The following is a 16,640-nucleotide window of genomic DNA, read 5'->3' as shown; positions in this document are numbered from 1 at the left end:
TTTGTGAGCCACTGTAGATTTGATCTAGAGAGAAAAGTCAATATTAAATAAATAGGAGCGGGAGTGAGTGTATTTCCACGTATGAGGCAGCTCATATGTGGAAATATACTCACAAGTATTGCTCCATCATTCTGGGAGGCAAAGCTGGGGACGTTTTGTGGCAAAAAGGTCTTGATAGAGCAGATGTAGCCCTGAGAGCAGCTACATCTGGTCTATCTGGCTAAGAATCCCATGTGGAGCTTGTTTATCTTCTCTTTCCTTACACCTAGAGGGGCGGCCCAGTGGTTTGGAGTTAGCAGCGACTGGGATGGAAAACGGCAGCTCTGGCAGCGCAAGAGCTTGCAGCACTGCAGCCTACGGTACGGAAAACTCAAAGCAGCCTATCGGGAAATGGAGCTGCCCAGCCAAGAAGTCCCTTCCTTTCAAGGCACAGAGTCCCCAAAGCCCCAGAAGATGCCCAAGGTAGGCCCACTGTGCCATCATATTACTTCTGGTTACTCTCTGAGCTTATTTGGAGGCAATTTTTCAGCTGCTTGAAAAGTCATAGTGTCAGGAAGGAGACAGAGCAGCAGGTGATTTTAATATGTTTTGGATCATTTTCAGACAAAAAATTGTGATGGTAAAGTTGATTAGCCTATCCTAACCTACCATAGAAGGCTGCTGTATGGTTAAAGTTCCCTGCTTAAATTCAATGAAGGAAATATAGGTTAGAAATGAAACTCATTATAGCCTTTGTAATCTTTGTGACTCAGTAACTTTGGTCTTTCAGATCGTGGACCCTTTGGCCCGAGGCCGGCCCTTCCGGCATCCAGACGAAGTGGATCGACCCCGCACTCCACATCCTGTTCTGCCCCCTCTAACTCCTGGAGACATCTCTTTGACATCCTTGGGCAGTGTTCGGTCCGGCTACACCCGCCTTCCACGCAGGAAGCGGGAATCAGTGGCCCATATGAGCTTCAAGGCAGCTGCAGCCATTATCAGAGTGAGTTTTTCTTTTCTTTTGTATTAAGCTCTCCTCTTCAGCTCCAACATTTTCACTTTGTTTTTCAGGTTCAGAAGGTGCTGTTCCATGCCACTTCTTTTGTTCGTAAACAGGGAAGACATTTGCCCTGTTTACATTTGCCCTGTTTTGTTGTGTATGTTTTTTTTTTTTAAAAAAATGGAAATATAATAAGTAGGAAGAAACATCTAATGAGCTGCCAACCAAAAAGGCAAGAGTAGAGCCACCAGGTGGCTCTGTTGTCTGGCATAAAAGAAGCATGGCTGGGAAACCAAGAACAGTTAGCTTGGGGAGCAGTCAAGACCACCCACCTGATATTCAGAATCAATATCTGTTTAACTGGCCATTCTCCCACCCTGCTCCTATTTTACCAGTGGGGAGTGATGTCAAGCCTGAGCCCATTTTCAATTGCCCCCCCCCCCCCCCCAGATTTGTTTTTGCAGAAGGGATTGAAGTTATGTGGGTTGTGGGGCAAAATCGTTTTGGCAATTTGTCCTTATATCTCCTCAAACTGTACTCCTCCAGGTGTTTTGGACTTCGGATCTCACAATTCCTAACTGTTGATAAGCTGCCTGTGATTTCTGGGGGCTGAAGTCCAAAACACCTGGAGGAGCAGTTTCTGAGAAACATTGCCCTAGAGCAGGCCTGCACAACCTGTGGTCATCCAGGTGTTTTGAACTCTGATTCCCAGAAGCCCTAGCTAGCTTGTTCAGTGGTCAGGAATTCTGGGAGCCGAAGTCCAAAACACCTGGAGGGCCACATGTTGTGCCCTAGAGGGACTGAAGGTAAAAGCTTTTCTTGCAGGAGAACAGTTAGAAATCTCAAAGTTCATGAAAGGCTGATGTGCTCCCCGGCCTCCCAGAGTTGTCAATCTCTACAAAACAGCAAGGATAGGGAATCTTTATTTTTCCAGAGTCTTCTATTTCCATTTCCTATAATACCTTTTTGGTGGCAGCTTAACCTTCTAGGAGCAAAAATGCACCATAATTTGAGATCAAGGTTACTGTTGTAGAAGACTGCAGAATATCTAAACTTAATGTACCGTATATTCCGGCATATAAGACGACTGGGCGTATAAGACGACCCCCAACTTTTCCAGTTAAAATATAGAGTTAAGACGACTCCCATGCATAAGACTACACCCGTGTATAAGACGACCCCTGACTTTTGAGAAGATTTTCTTGGGTTAAAAAAGTAGTCTTATACGCCAGAATATACTGTAGTTATTTGATTTTCACTGTTCACTCTTCTGAATTATTTTTTTTTACCAAAGGGACGTTCAGTTCTGGAGCCATCAGCACCAAAACGGAGGTTCAACAAACGAAGCTTTGTTTATCCCAGCTTCATGGATGATGATGTGGTGGATGGCATAGAAACATTTGATTCCTCCTTCTTCAGTAAGGCAAGCATGATTTCATGACCTTCTTACACCATTTCCTTGATATGTGCCCATAGCTTTGTTCCTCCCACTGTTGTCATGCCACCAACAGGACAAATAACTCAATTACTTGCCCAAAAATAAAGTGGATGGGGAGTATACACTTTATTTACAAAAATATTTGTATTCTAGAAAACCCCACAGAAGTGCTAATGACATTGTAAACAAGGAGCGCACTCCCCAGATACTTTTTATCTCACAGGGAAATTGTAGCTTTTCTCTCATGGCTGTATGCTCAAGTTAGAAAAGGAAATTCACGTGTGTCTTGCTTACAAGCTGATTAGGCTTTTCTGGGAGCACTAATCACCTTGTAAACAGTGTTTTGAGGCACTGCAAGTTGTTTTTGCTGCCACTGCCAAATATGAGCAGCAACAGGGCAGGGGGTGTCAGATTCAATCTCCAGCATCTTCAGTTGAAATAGATCAGGTAGCAGAAGGTATGGGGAAAAGGCAGCTTGGGGTTGGCTTTGTTTTTCTTTTTTAATGCCATTGCTGAAATTAAATGGTGATGGATAAAAATAACGAAATCTATAGTATGGCACGCGCACACAAAAGATACAATTAGGCTTGGTAAACCTATTGTCTTAGCAAGCCTAACTACCAAAAGGCTATTATGGCAACCAGCTCATCCCAGTTCCTAATGATAGAATTATTACCCCTTTACTGCCATTGGCCCAAATATCCCAGATTAAACTCCTTGTTTGATTATATCTGTGATGTTTATTGCATCAAAATACTAAAATTACATTTTTTTAAAGGCTAAAAGAACCACAAAGCTATTTTTGCTGTAGTGCTGATTGTTTCCCTCTCACAATTATATCAGTATCTTGTCTGTTAAGTTATACAGTTTTCTGTTCCACACATTATATGCTAAGTAAAGGTAAAGGTTTCCCCTTGACATTAAGTCTAATTGTGTCTGATTCTGGGGGGTGGTGCTCATCTCCATTTCTAAGACAAAGAGCCAGAGTTGTCCATAGATGTCTCCAAGGTCATGTGGCCAGCATGACTGCATGGAGCGCCATTACCTTCCCGCTGGAGCATTACCTATTGGTCTCCTCACATTTGCATATTTTTCCATCTGCTAGGTTGACAGAAGCTGGAGCTAACAGTGGGAACTCATCCCACTCCCGGGTTTGAACTACCAACCTTTTGGTCAGCAAGTTCTACAGCTCTTCAGTTTAACCCACTGCACCACTGGGGACTCCCACAGTGCATGCTATTAAATAGTAATTTTAGTCCATAAATTTCTTTTTGCTGTATAATCTGCCAAGCACAGTCATAGAGCATGTCTACTGTATGTATAGCTATAAAATAATGGTGGCCATCTTATGGCTAGATAAAGCAGTCATATTAGCCATTTAGCAAAACTGTAACTATTTTATGTAAGCAAGATCACCTTAAACAGTATCTCTTTTCCGTCTTCTTCCTAGGTTGATGCACATGATGAGATGTGCTCCATGCCAGATGATGTATTTGAATCTCCTCCCCTCTCTGCCACTTGTTTTCGAGGACTTCCTCAGCCAGAGGATGGCAAGTCTCCTGAAGCTGAGCATCCTCTTCAGTGAGTCTTGGACTCTAGTTTAATGCAGTGCCGAGATCTTCACAGATGTTTTTCTCGAAGCTTGCTTAGTCTTTCGCCATGTCTGTGCTATCTCCACCAACATTACAGGGAAAAAAAGCTGAGAGTGACCCCTCCTTTCCCTCACTCACTTGCCACTTGGCCCCTGGATTTATGGGGGGCTGCAAAAGAAAGCAGCTTCCATAGATTTTAATCCCCAGCCAGCCAGATTTAAGATTGCTTTTACCTGACACCTACTTTATCATTTCAGTAATGTACAAATAATGTTACTTTTTTAAAAAAAATCATAGGATTTTAACATTTATTTCAGATTTTTTCTTTCCGTGCTATTTCTGCTTTTAGGCTATTTTTAGATACCCATATTCCCTTTATTGGTATTTTTCCTTCCAGGCTCTTTTAGATGCCTTTATTGCAGTTTTTAAAACCTTTGTATCTTCTGTCATTCCAAGAAGCGCTTTAAGGGTGGGGTAACAATCCCTATTACAAATATGAATAGCAGTTTTCCTGCAAGACTATGAAGTTGGTGCAGACTCTGTCAGCTAGAAAGCAAAGGCTGCATAAGTGCTACATGTTCTATGTATACTGTTGGGTGAGTATGGATTAACTGTGCTCTGAAGAAATACTTTCCAAGCACAGAGAAAAAGGTTGGAACAGTACCTAAAAGAAACAGGGAATGGAAGCTCTGAAGAAATCACAACTTGTCAAGAGTTGTGGAATCTTTATGTGTTGTGGAAAGAAAGTAGCAAGAAGAATGAGTTGTGCAAAGTCTGCATGCTGGATATTTGAGAGACAACAGCATTCAAATAGATACTTCTGTCTGTCTTGTGTACAGACAGAAAGTAACAAATGAGCAGGCCCGAAGTCCTGAAGCAGGGAGAAAAACTGCCGAGGGGAAGCAAACGGAAATTCTACCTTTTGTTGCCTCAAGCCATGGCAATTGAATTAAAATGCAAACTAATTGTGAGGGAAGCTAATATTTGTTTTTATGAGGTTGTAGAAGTAGAAGTCCTTGACTCATTTGTCTCCAGGAGCAATTCCCTATATTACAGTGATCATCCAGGTGGAATTCTAGTTTTGTGGGCATGGATCCAGGTAACTTTTCTTCTTTGTGTCAAAGAATATTTTCTTCTTTTTGCAGGCGTGCAGGAGGAGCTGCTGCTGCTGCTGCTGCTGCTGCTTCTGCTAAAGGGCAGCCATCATCAGCTACTGTTTCCAAGAGAGGCACTCGGATCGCCTCTCAAGTGAAGCACTTTGCCTTTGACCGCAAGAAGCGATATTATGGGCTGGGAGTGGTGGGCAAGTGGCTGAACAGGACGTATCGCCGAAGCATCAGTAGCGTGGTGCGCTCCCAGCTGGAGCTCACGGATAACCACCGGTAGGAGACACAGCACTTGTTAGCATGGGCAGTCGGGCAGGCTGCCTTTAGCTTCCTTGGGCAGTTATGTAGGAAGCCTCTTGGATCTCGATTGCTGGACATTCTTTCAAGTGTATGCATTAGATACACAGTGGATCAGCAGTAATTTTTGCATGCATTGGACATAGTTTGTTTTCCATCAGTGCCTACCTAACCGAGTCCTGATCATGAACATAATCTTTTCTGGCATAATTTTGGAGCATAACCATTTTTTCTGTGCTCTTTCTCCTTTATTAGACCCTACTTCACCTACTGGATCACCTTTGTCCACATTATTATCACTCTTCTCATCATTTGCACTTATGGGATTGCTCCAATTGGCTTTGCCCAACACCTGACAACAGCATTAGTGAGTCTAATTATGTCTTGGTTCTCCTGGTATCATATATATTCTCTTGAGACAATCATCTGTGGGTGTCATAGTAGCTGGCAGCAATTTGAAAATACCAAACCATATGATACAGTGAAATGCATATATAAACAAATCTATTGTAACAGCATTGGGAGAAAAAGTGAACTTTCCTGAAATACTCACTTAAACAATATTTGTCTTAAAGTACCCTATAAAATCCAAATTGGATAGGTTTCCCAAATTTCTCTTAAGGTGATTGTCAATAATGACAATGCATCATTGAGAGTGCACTGTTTTCACTAGGTGAACATCAGACTTTGTGTGGTTCTGGGAGCAGGATGCCTTTTAATGGCCTAAGCACAATGGGGGTGTTTTCTTTGTTATGATGGAGTTAAGCTGGTTTGGATTTGAAAGTTTAGAATAAAGAGGAAATTGACTTGTACCTGAAAATGAATCAGGTCCCAAACAAAGGTTATTTGAAGTAATTGGCTAGATAAATCAGATTATGGTTACATTCATTCTCTGATCTTGCATTAACTCTTTGTAGTGGGATGGCAGCAGGACAAGGAGGGACCTGATCTGAATTTTCTACTAAACACATTTGTCATTGACATGGCCATTTTTCCATTACCTGGCAGGTTCTGCGAAACAAAGGTGTATATGAGAGTGTGAAATATATCCAGCAGGAGAACTTTTGGATTGGCCCAAGCTCGGTAAAGGCTGCATTTTCTTCTCAGCTGCATTGTTCCTTTGGAGGCAGAGCTTCTTAAACTGACAGAAAAATTAATGTGTGCAGTGCTCCAAAAGTTACTTTTTGTGTCAGCAGGTTGTGAAGTCTGACCCTTGACCTTCTGTGCTTTGTAAAAACCTACCGAGTGTGACTGCTGAAATAAAATCTGACCTTTAACCATCCATTTTCTCAGGCAAATGTTATTGTCTGGAACAAAATGTTTAAAGTATGGAGGAATCCAAAATAACTCTCAGTGTAGAAGACCATTGTGCAGTGGGGGACGGGGATTCAGTACAGCTCCTGATGCATTCATCAACAAAATGAGAAAAAGTCCCCATAAGTGTGTATTTAAGCTGCAACTGCTGCATCAAGACATTTAAGCTGGAATTGCTACACCAAGATATCCCATTGTTCTTAGCCAAGAAACATTGTAGAAAGAGGGGGATCTGATTGCTAGCACAAGGGCTTAAAATACTCCATCAGAAGTAGCAAGAAGATGAATGAATAATTTGGGAATTATAACTTAGGCTACTTTTGAAGGCAAGATGTAGATTTTTCTGAGATGGGGACAAAATGTGTCAGAAATATAAAAAATTAACTAGGTATTTTTAATTACAAAAATGTGAGTCAAGCACTGAAAGAGTTAATAGGCCAAAGCCTGTTAAGAGTCAGTGGGCCAAAGCTAGTGACGTCCTGAGGAGCCCGAGGTAAACTTCTGTATGAGAGAAGCCTTGTGTGAGAAAGCTCCAGTGAGAAACTGCTGTGTGTAAAGCTACTATATATTTGTTTATTTGTGTTATGGATACCTAGTTATTGTAAATAGTTTAACCATATTATTTTACTACAAAGAAAAGCCACCTATAGAAGAGATAACATTGGTCTGTGTGTTTTTGTTCTTTTTATCATTTTGGGCTACTGGTACTGAGCCACGCTGTTGCTGATAAGTTTCTCTGCTGTACATTTCTGAGGAGGGTCTTTTGTTAATAAGCCCAATCACCCAAAAAGTGCACATCTTTATTCATTTTCATCCCATGCAGATGGCTCAGAAGTGGGAGCAGAAGGGACTAATTAATCACATATTCCCTTCTCTCACTTGTATGGAAGATACACAGTAATCTAGGAGTCAACTGTTGTTGATTTTGCAGTCTCCTCAGCAGCATTTATCACTTACCATAATGGCAAGGGGGAACTGGGGAGAAAGAAATTGTATGGAGATTCCCTCTCCCCCATTTGACCATTTTTCCACCACGATTTTGCATTCCAGCTGGACCTGATCCACCTAGGGGCCAAGTTCTCCCCTTGCATCCGGAAGGACCAACAGATTGAGAAGCTGATCCAAAAAGAGAGAGACAAAGAACGAAATTCAGGCTGCTGTGTCCAAAATGATAATTCAGGATGTGTTCAGACACTGCGAGAGGATTGCTCAGTAAGCACAGTAGTGATAACTGAATTCATTTGAATGCAGATGCGGTGCCGGGAAACAAAGCTTTGGGGGAATAATTTTATGGGGCAATGACAGGGCTGTCCTTACCATTGCAGAGGAAGGTGGCTGTCCCAGGCTTGCAAATTGAGGGTGTTTGGAAAGGACAGCAGATTTTTCATTATTATTTAACTAGTTATTACAGTTTTGCTGCCTTAGAAGGGGAGAGATACTTGAAGAGATGAAGTGTTTGTTTTAGGAACTTTATCTTGAATGTTGGACTTACTATTTTGTGTATTTTGCTACCTGTCTCAGGCAGCAAAACATCTCAGCCACAGTTTTCTGGATGAGAAGACATAGGGATGTATGAAGAACATTTTGAGATCCAGTCGAAATGTATTTCTTCTAGTGAACAGTTGCCAGTCTAGGGTACGCGAAGGAAGGAGGTGGCTGTTGTGCAAATCCTTCTGTGTTAGTTGAATACTTGGCTTCCAGAAATCTCTCTAAATTTTTCTAAAAATCTTTAAAAAGAATTATTTTATTTCACTTCATCTCTCCCCAACCAGAAACTGATAAACCAAAACAGCCTAACACATTTTCAGTGATGACCTAGGCTATAAAAATAACTTTCTCTGCAAAATAAATATTTTCTAAAATCAGATTGCTAGTGTGATTCTGTTCTCTCTGTTTTAAAAAAGTCTGTCATACAGAAATGCTAATATTTGACATATACGAGTATATTATATTATATATTTGCTACATAACTGAATATCATGATGAAAGTATGTTCAAAACGTCATTTTCCTCATAGGAAACATTGGCCACTTTTGTGAAGTGGCCAGATCATAATCCGCCAGCTGTTGATCCCAGTAATTCCAGTCTGAAGAGGTCTTCAGGAGCAGTTTGTTCTCAAGATCCCAGGTATCTCTATATATGCTTGTGTGTATATTTTGTGTGTATATTATATGTGAGGAGAAGTAGCTCTTCCTCCACCAAGGGGCTATTTGCATTATGTGTAAGTAAAACGAAATGAGAGGCGTGGAATGGTAGACCTATAACAGATCTGGGAGCACTATGTGGTTATGGGAGAGAGTGAGTGAAAGAGCAAGAAGATGAGAAGGAGGATTTATGTTTTCATTTCTCATTGCTGCCTATTTTCCCACAGGACTTGTGAGGAGCCAGCTTCAAATCGACCTCACATCTGGCCAGATGACATCACCAGGTGGCCGGTAAAGATGCTTGCTTGCCTGCCTGCCTGCCTTTCCTCCCTCCCTCCCTCCCTCCCCCCTCCCTCCCTCCCCCCTCCCTCCCTCCCTTCCTTCCTTCCTTCCTTCCTTCCTGTTTGTTTTCAGTCCCATATGCTATGGTTTTCAGCAAAATCGTGTTGATGAGTTGTGGATGAGTCTTTCTCTTTTTGTAATTTTCCACCTGTTTTAATTTCAGATCTGTACCTATCAGGCCAAAAATAATCACACTGGCTTCTTGCATATGGACTGTGACATTAAAGGAAGACCTTGCTGTCTTGGAACCAAAGGCAGGTAAATACTTGTGATCTCAAAGCTGCCCACACATTGTATTGCAATTACCATCTGGAAGTCTTCCTGCTTTCCCTAGTTAGGAAACCAAGGTACTATTTTATTGCCTGCCTTATTCAAAAAGCTATATTCTCTTGCTTGACTTATGTCAGTTTCCTTGGCAGGGCTTACCTCCAGATAAGATATTCCTGTTTGTGTGCTAATTCAATGAATTTAATGGAGATTGGAATTTGTTTGCTTCTGTGTACTTGTGAATGATATAATTCATTTGAATTTGATGTTTGAGGGTTCCTTTCAACTTCTTGGTTGTACATAAACTATTTTAATGTTACAGGACTTGTTAATACTGTAGACTTTGCGAAGGATAGAAAGCTAATTTTTTTTTCATGTCATGAGCAACTTGAGAAACTGCAAGTCACTTCTGGTGTGAGAGAATTGGCCATCTGCAAGGACATTGCCCAGGGAATGCCTAGATGTTTTGATGTTTTACCATCTTTTGGGAGGCTTCTCTCCTGTCCCCGCATGGGAACCGGAGCTGACAGAGAGAGCTCATCCACGCTCTCCCTGGATTTGAACTCCAACCTGTCGTTCTTCAGTCCTGTCAGCACAAGGGTTTAATCCACTGTGCTACCGGGGGCTCCTGACAGTTAAATAATAATAGTAGTAATGCATTTTTACCCACTTCTCCTTGCAGCTCGAGATGAGGTAGAACATAGTTAAAACACTTCACAATTTAATATTGATTGGGTAGGCCTGCTAGAAGAGATAAGTCTTTGGTTACATCTTAAGTTCCAACAGCTGATTTAGCTGTCAGATCCTTTCTGTCAGGTCATTCCACAGTCTTAAAAGGGAGAACTCTGATAGCAGCAAAGTGTCTTCTTGACTATTTTAAACATATTATGGCCTAAGCATTTATGGATGACAGCGCCCTTTCACTGGTTTAGCATTCTGCAGTCCATAAACTTTCGTCCCATACATTAGTTTTTTTAGGTGCCACAAGGTTGTTGTATGTAGATGAAAGAAGGGATGTTCAACCAATTTGACTACATTTATTTGTCCCCTCTCTACTAGCTGTGAGATCACTACTCGGGAGTACTGTGAATTCATGCATGGCTACTTTCATGAAGAAGCAACTCTCTGTTCACAGGTAAGTTTGACCCTTGGGCATGTATGTGGGAAAATTTCAATGTTTGGTTCATAGGTGAAAATATTTGGGGAAGTGGGATCTTTAAGAAAGTGGAAATCTCTCTCAGCTTCCTCTTTGCACAATCACAATCACGGGTATAAGAGCAGGACTGGTATCAGCACCTTGTATTCTTGGGGAGCTACTAGGGACTCTGTACCTCTTATCCTGCTCCCTTCCTTTAAAAAGGAAATATTGCTCAGTTCTCTGAGCAGCAACAAAAGCAAAAAAAAAAAAAAAAAAACCCTCCTAAGTCTATTAGGAACACTTCTGTTTCACACACCTGCTATGTTAAGAGTAGGGAAGAGAGACTGTAGCAGGTCTACGCCTAGAACTGGAACACTTCATTAGGCCGGTCTGGGAAATTAGCTTCAGGGCTAAGATAGTAGAGTTGAACAGATATGTTGAAAATCTTAAAAGATCCTTGGACTAAGGCGGGCAGTTATCTGAAAACACAGATTGTTGCCAGCCTATCTACATTAGTGTTCTAGAAAGACTAAGTTGTCTATGCAGCTTCGTTTATTTTGTATGTTTAGATACACAGCCAACAAAGAAATTGCTGCATCCTTCTCTTATTCTGTGGAATCCCTGTTTTAAAATACTTCTTTTTCTTTTCCTCCCAATACTTCATTCTAAACCATTTATAATGAAAACAAAACATTTAGAATGAAAGCGAAAAAGAGTGGCTGTTCATATGGCTACAAGTCCAGAGTTAGAAGGGGATATTTGCCTCCTACTGTCAGAGGTAGACTTTTGAACAAACAAAATGCGTGAATCTAGCAGGGCAGCCAGTTTCAGTTGCACTAGAGCAGAAATGATTTGTGGGTTTCCCTTCTTCTAGTTTCTGTTTGTCTACACACTTTGTTATGTTTTGTCTAATGAGCTAAAGATGAGATGTATGAATTTCCTTGTCTTCCACTGAAACCTCAACAACAAACCTGTGAGGTAGCACAGGGAGAGAGAAAGACAGAGAGAGAGGGGGGGGTGTGTCAAGGGCAAAGACACCCAGTGAGTTTCATGGATTTGGATCTCCCAAGGATCTGAATCCCCTAATTCTCAATTCAGTGCTCTGCCACTATACCACTGGTTCTCTTCCTCTCTTTTAGCACACACAACCTGACTTTCTTTGCCTTTCTAGGTACACTGCATGGGGGAAGTGTGCGGCCTCTTGCCATTTCTGAACCCAGAGATTCCCGATCAGTTCTACAGACTCTGGTTGTCCTTATTTCTTCATGCTGGGTAAGTAAAATAGAGGGGAGATATTGCCTTAGAAAAGTGGTTCTCAACCTGTGGGTCCTTGGGTATTTTGGCCTACAACTCCCAGAGATCCTAGCCAGTTTACCAGCTGTTGGGATTTCTGGGAGTTGAAGGCCAAAACATCTGGGGAACCACAGGCTGTGAACCACTGCCTTAAAAGCTGGGGCCTGAGCTAGATTTATTTTTAGGAGGAGGTGAGGTCTTTTTTTAGTGGATAACATAGAGATCCAAGACACCCAAGAAGGTGCACATTTTTATCCTCATAACAAACAACCCTTTAAAGTAGGATAGGGTGAGAGATTTGCCAAACAAGCTTCAAAGCTAAGCCGCAATATCTCAAATCCTGGCAGATCTCAAATCGTGGCTTTAACCACTACACTTTGTTAGTTTTGTTCTACTACTAATGTTTCCAACTTTGACTGGAAAGCTCTCGGCTGTTACAGAAATTCAGCCTCTAGCTTTCTTTGCTTATCTCTCCTTCTTGCCTGACTTCTTCTGAGTGTTAATAATTGCATCTCAGCTTCACCCAGAAAACTAGGGAGGGAGCTAATCTAGGAGCCATTCATACTATACAGTTGTAGTGCTATGATTCCACTTTAACTGCCCTTATTCTGTCCTGTGGAATTCTGGAAGGTTCAGGTGCAGAAGAGGCTTTTCAGATTCCCAGCCTAGGTGCTCTTGGTCTGGGACTTTTGACCAAACTAAAATCCCAGGAGGATTCCACAGGATGCTACCATGGCAGTTAAAGGGGAATAGGAACTTTGAGTTGTTGTGAGTTTTTCTGGGTGTACGGCCATGTTTCAGAAGCATTCTCTCCTGACATTTCACCCCCATCTATGGCAAGCATTCTCAGGTTGTGAGGTCTGTTGGAAACGAGGCAAGTGAGGTTTATATATCTAAAGATGTTGTTACTGTATAGTGTGAATGAGCCCTTGTTTTTGGCCTGAATTGATGGTTCTGGCCTCCACACTACTGACTGTGGCCAAATTGATAGAGAATTGTCTTCCCTGAAAGTCTTAAATAGACTGACGCCGCCACCCCTGCACCATTTAATGTAACAAAGATACCGATTTGTCAAATGAACCCCTTGTCACATCATGTTTTGTGTTCATTTTTTGCAGGGGGGTTTTTTGCCCTTAAAGAGTTCTGGGAGTAGAGAATTGCCCCCAGACCTGCTCCAGTCTCCCTTCCCTGATCTTAACATAGCAGTTGTGTGAAATAGAGAGGGGGGGGGGGGTGGAGGATCAGAAGTAGTGGTTTTTGAAACAAAGGAAAAAACTGAGGTGTTTTCTGTTGCCTTTTCCTCATAGGGTTATCCACTGTCTGGTGTCAGTGATCTTCCAGATGACAGTGCTCAGGGATTTGGAGAAGCTAGCAGGCTGGCTTAGAATCACCATCATTTTCGTTCTCAGCGGCATCACAGGCAATCTTGCCAGTGCCATCTTCCTGCCATACAGGGCAGAGGTAAGGATGTGGTGAGATCTTTTCTGTGTAGGGCAGAAATGGCCAACTGTCATGAGTCAGAAGACTGCATTGTTGTTGCAGGAGACCATAGAGGACTACAACCTTTGGAATTTAGCATTTGCATCCAAATATCCCTATGTTTTGGCCTTTTCTGAGAAATTGCAATCCTAGGAAAGGGAATGTATTGTCAAAGGCTTTTATGATTGGAATCGCTTGGTTGTTGTAGGTTTTTCGGACTATATGGCCATGTTCTAGAGGCATTCTCTCCTGACGTTTCGCCTGCATCTATGGCAAGCATCCTCAGAGGTAGTGAGGACCTCACAACCTCTGAGGATGCTTGCCATACATGCAGGCGAAATGTCAGGAGAGAATACTTCTAGAACATTGCCATATAGCCTGAAAAACCTACAACAACCTAGAAAAGGGACTTTTTTTACAGGCCTTGCCTGGTGTTACTGGTTTTCAGGATGGCAGTCCTCAGAGGTTTGGGAGCATTTGAGCAGATCCTGAGAATCCCAAAACGTCTCCAGGGCTGTATTTTGCCCACCATTTTTCAACCCAGGAGGAAATGTCACATTGAGTTAATAACCCCATTAACGTACTTTATTCCAATATCCTAAGCAGAAAATTCTCCAAGTCATCAAAAAAAAACCCCGCAAGGATCGTCATCACTTTTTTTAAAGGGAAGAGCACTTGCTAATAGTAACCAACCAGTAGGGCTATCTTCCTTCTTTGTATCAGGTTCTGAAAATGAGGGCACGTGAAAACACAAACAGGGCAGGGCAGCAATAGCTCTTTGGGAATGGAGATATCAGTGAACAAGAAGGTTAAACAATTGGTGATGTTAAGAGGTTTGTGATGTTCACAGCAGTGTCATGCAACACTTGGGGTGATGCCATTTCAGGCTACAGGTTTAGAGGCTCACGGGTTTGAATATTCTCTCATGTCACCATCTATCTGCTTATGGAAAACTGCTACATAAAGAAGAAAGTTTTAGCATAAATGTTTTGTCAGTGTTCTTGAGTCTCAGAGCCAGTGGCCAGTGTGTGGAGCTGTGTGATTTAGCACTGCCAAACTTTCAGACATAAGGTCTCTGATTGCATTGTATGGTAGTAAGATCCCAAAAGGACTATGTCACGTTATACTTGTCCCAAAAAATATACTTTATAATATACTTTATTTATATTCTGCTCTATCTCCCCGAAGGGACTCAAATGGGTCTGTCTGATCTCTTATATGGTCATTTTCTATGAATTACTGGTCATTTGAGTCACTTCTATGATGTCTTGATCTTTGGATGTCTGCTCTGAAAACACCGGGACCTATGGTAAACTGACTACTGGGGCTTTAAAAAGGGGGATCCATAAGGTGCATCTGGCCCTCTGGCCTTCTGTTGAGCACTTTCAGCATGTAGGGATTTATGCAGGAGTCACTTTCCCTTAGCTTTATCCTTCCACCTCCTTCTTTTCTCCTTTTGGTGGCACGTGTCAGATGCAGTCTGAGAAACAAAGGTAACGTGACTGCAGGTGGGTGATATTATTAGCTGGAGTGCCTAGACTGGCCAACTGCCAGCCTTTTCCCCCTGGCTCTGCAGGGGCCAGGAGGAGGGAACCATACAATGCTGCTGCTGCTGCTGGAGCAGGGGGGCTATTGGGAGGTGCTTCTCCAAGGGATTTAGTGTTCTTCCTTGCTTATTAGGACAAGAGATTGAACGGGGCAGGATTTTGAAATGATTGTAGCCAGCAATGCAGAGCCTGCACTTTGAAAATGGTTTGTATGTCTAGGAGGGTGTGTGTGTATGTGAGTATATATTCCATGGTTTAGCTTAGGAATTGGAGGGCAGGAGGCTGCAACCAGAAATCCGTTCAGATGTAAGAGGGCATCACTATCCATCCAACCTGCTGTCACCTCTTCCAGGAGTAGGTTTTATAAAGATCAGGTGATAACTCTTATGTACAAATTGCAGTCAAGAGATTTTCAGCCAGTTCTTACTTGTGAAGCAGATGGTCTTCTAGACTTCAAAGGATTCTCCTTGTAAGGAGTAGTAAAATGCCATGTTCTAATGGTGAACTTATTATCTTGTGTGCTGGTCATTATATAACCCAAACGGCACCAGCCATTTGGGTTATAGGCAGCTTGTATGCAGGAAACAGGGTGGGATGGAGCATCTTGGAAAAGGGCATGTTTGTCAGGAACTCTCAAGAGAAGAATTCCATCTTGCAAGAATTAATCATGGGACTTGTAATGACCACATCAAGGCATCTTGTTACCTAAAATGAAGTGGCAAATGGCACTCCTCACTCGACTTAAGGTGCAGAGTACCTACAATCAATCCAAGTCAACTAGAAGGCTAAAAACCTCACAAGCATTTATCCCCATCCCTGACAGCATAGTTATAAAAAGATTTCCCATTGACATTAAGTCTAGTCATGTCTGACTCTGGGGGGTGGTGCTCATCTCCATTTCTAAGCCGAAGAGCCAGCATTGTCTGTAGACGTCTCCAAGGTTATGTGGCAGTATGATTGCATGGAGCACCGTTACCTTCCTGCTGGAGCAATGTCTATTGATCTACTCCCATTTGTATTTTTTTTTAATTGCTTAGATTGGCAAAAGCTGGGGTTAACAGGGGGAGCTCACCTGGCTCCCCAGATTCGAACCACCAACCCTTCAGTCAGCAAGTTCAGTGGTGCAGCTCAGAGGTTTAACCCGCTGCACCACCAGGGGCTCCAGCACAGATATAGTCAGTACAAAATACTTAATGTATTTCCATAGCATTCCAAATTTACTGCCTAAGCCTTGTGCCTGTGGGGGAAAAACAGTTTCTGCATCCATCAGAGAATAGGCAAGGATGATAGCTTTGAGACTTAGCATTGGGATGACTGATACTTAATTTTTTTTTCTCATGTAAGATTTCACTGACTAGCTTTTAGCAAGTATATCGCTCAGCCAAACATGCCTCCGAGAGATGATGTGAAGAGACTATTTTTGCCTTCATGCCAGCCCTCTCAGGAGAGTGCCCAACACTTTGGGAGTACAGTACCCAGCAGTTCATCCTGACACTTAAGTAAAAATGGGGAGAAATATTCACCATGTTCATAAATAAAACAGACAAAACAGTTGACGCTTTGCAGAATGTGTGTAATTGTGACTGCTTGAGGTTTTTGCTTTGTACAAGTTGGGTAAGTAGGGCAGGAAACTGAGGAAGCCTCATCCTGTGATGGTAGCCAAGAATATCATTGTGTATGTAGGGAAGCCTCAGATTCCTCATC

The 16,640-nt window shown here is 42.2% G+C and overlaps 1 protein-coding gene across 1 annotated transcript in view; it reads left to right on the top strand.

Moving 5' to 3' along the window:
- RHBDF2 (rhomboid 5 homolog 2) overlaps positions 1-16,640 on the top strand; it is an 80,189-nt gene that overhangs the window by 59,618 nt on the left and 3,931 nt on the right. Inside the window, exons 4-17 of the mRNA XM_060764605.2 lie at positions 270-462; positions 770-982; positions 2,274-2,402; positions 3,868-3,998; positions 5,155-5,391; positions 5,668-5,779; positions 6,421-6,495; positions 7,777-7,938; positions 8,744-8,853; positions 9,098-9,161; positions 9,376-9,470; positions 10,539-10,614; positions 11,789-11,889; positions 13,218-13,371. Of these exons, the coding sequence (XP_060620588.2) occupies positions 270-462; positions 770-982; positions 2,274-2,402; positions 3,868-3,998; positions 5,155-5,391; positions 5,668-5,779; positions 6,421-6,495; positions 7,777-7,938; positions 8,744-8,853; positions 9,098-9,161; positions 9,376-9,470; positions 10,539-10,614; positions 11,789-11,889; positions 13,218-13,371 (1,852 nt within the window). The remainder of the gene's footprint in view (positions 1-269; positions 463-769; positions 983-2,273; positions 2,403-3,867; positions 3,999-5,154; positions 5,392-5,667; positions 5,780-6,420; positions 6,496-7,776; positions 7,939-8,743; positions 8,854-9,097; positions 9,162-9,375; positions 9,471-10,538; positions 10,615-11,788; positions 11,890-13,217; positions 13,372-16,640) is intronic.

Source organism: Anolis sagrei, chromosome 2 (assembly GCF_037176765.1).
Source record: "Anolis sagrei isolate rAnoSag1 chromosome 2, rAnoSag1.mat, whole genome shotgun sequence".
In the NCBI taxonomy this organism is placed as follows: Eukaryota; Metazoa; Chordata; class Lepidosauria; order Squamata; family Dactyloidae; genus Anolis; species Anolis sagrei.
This window is presented reverse-complemented; position numbering and strand designations above follow the sequence as displayed.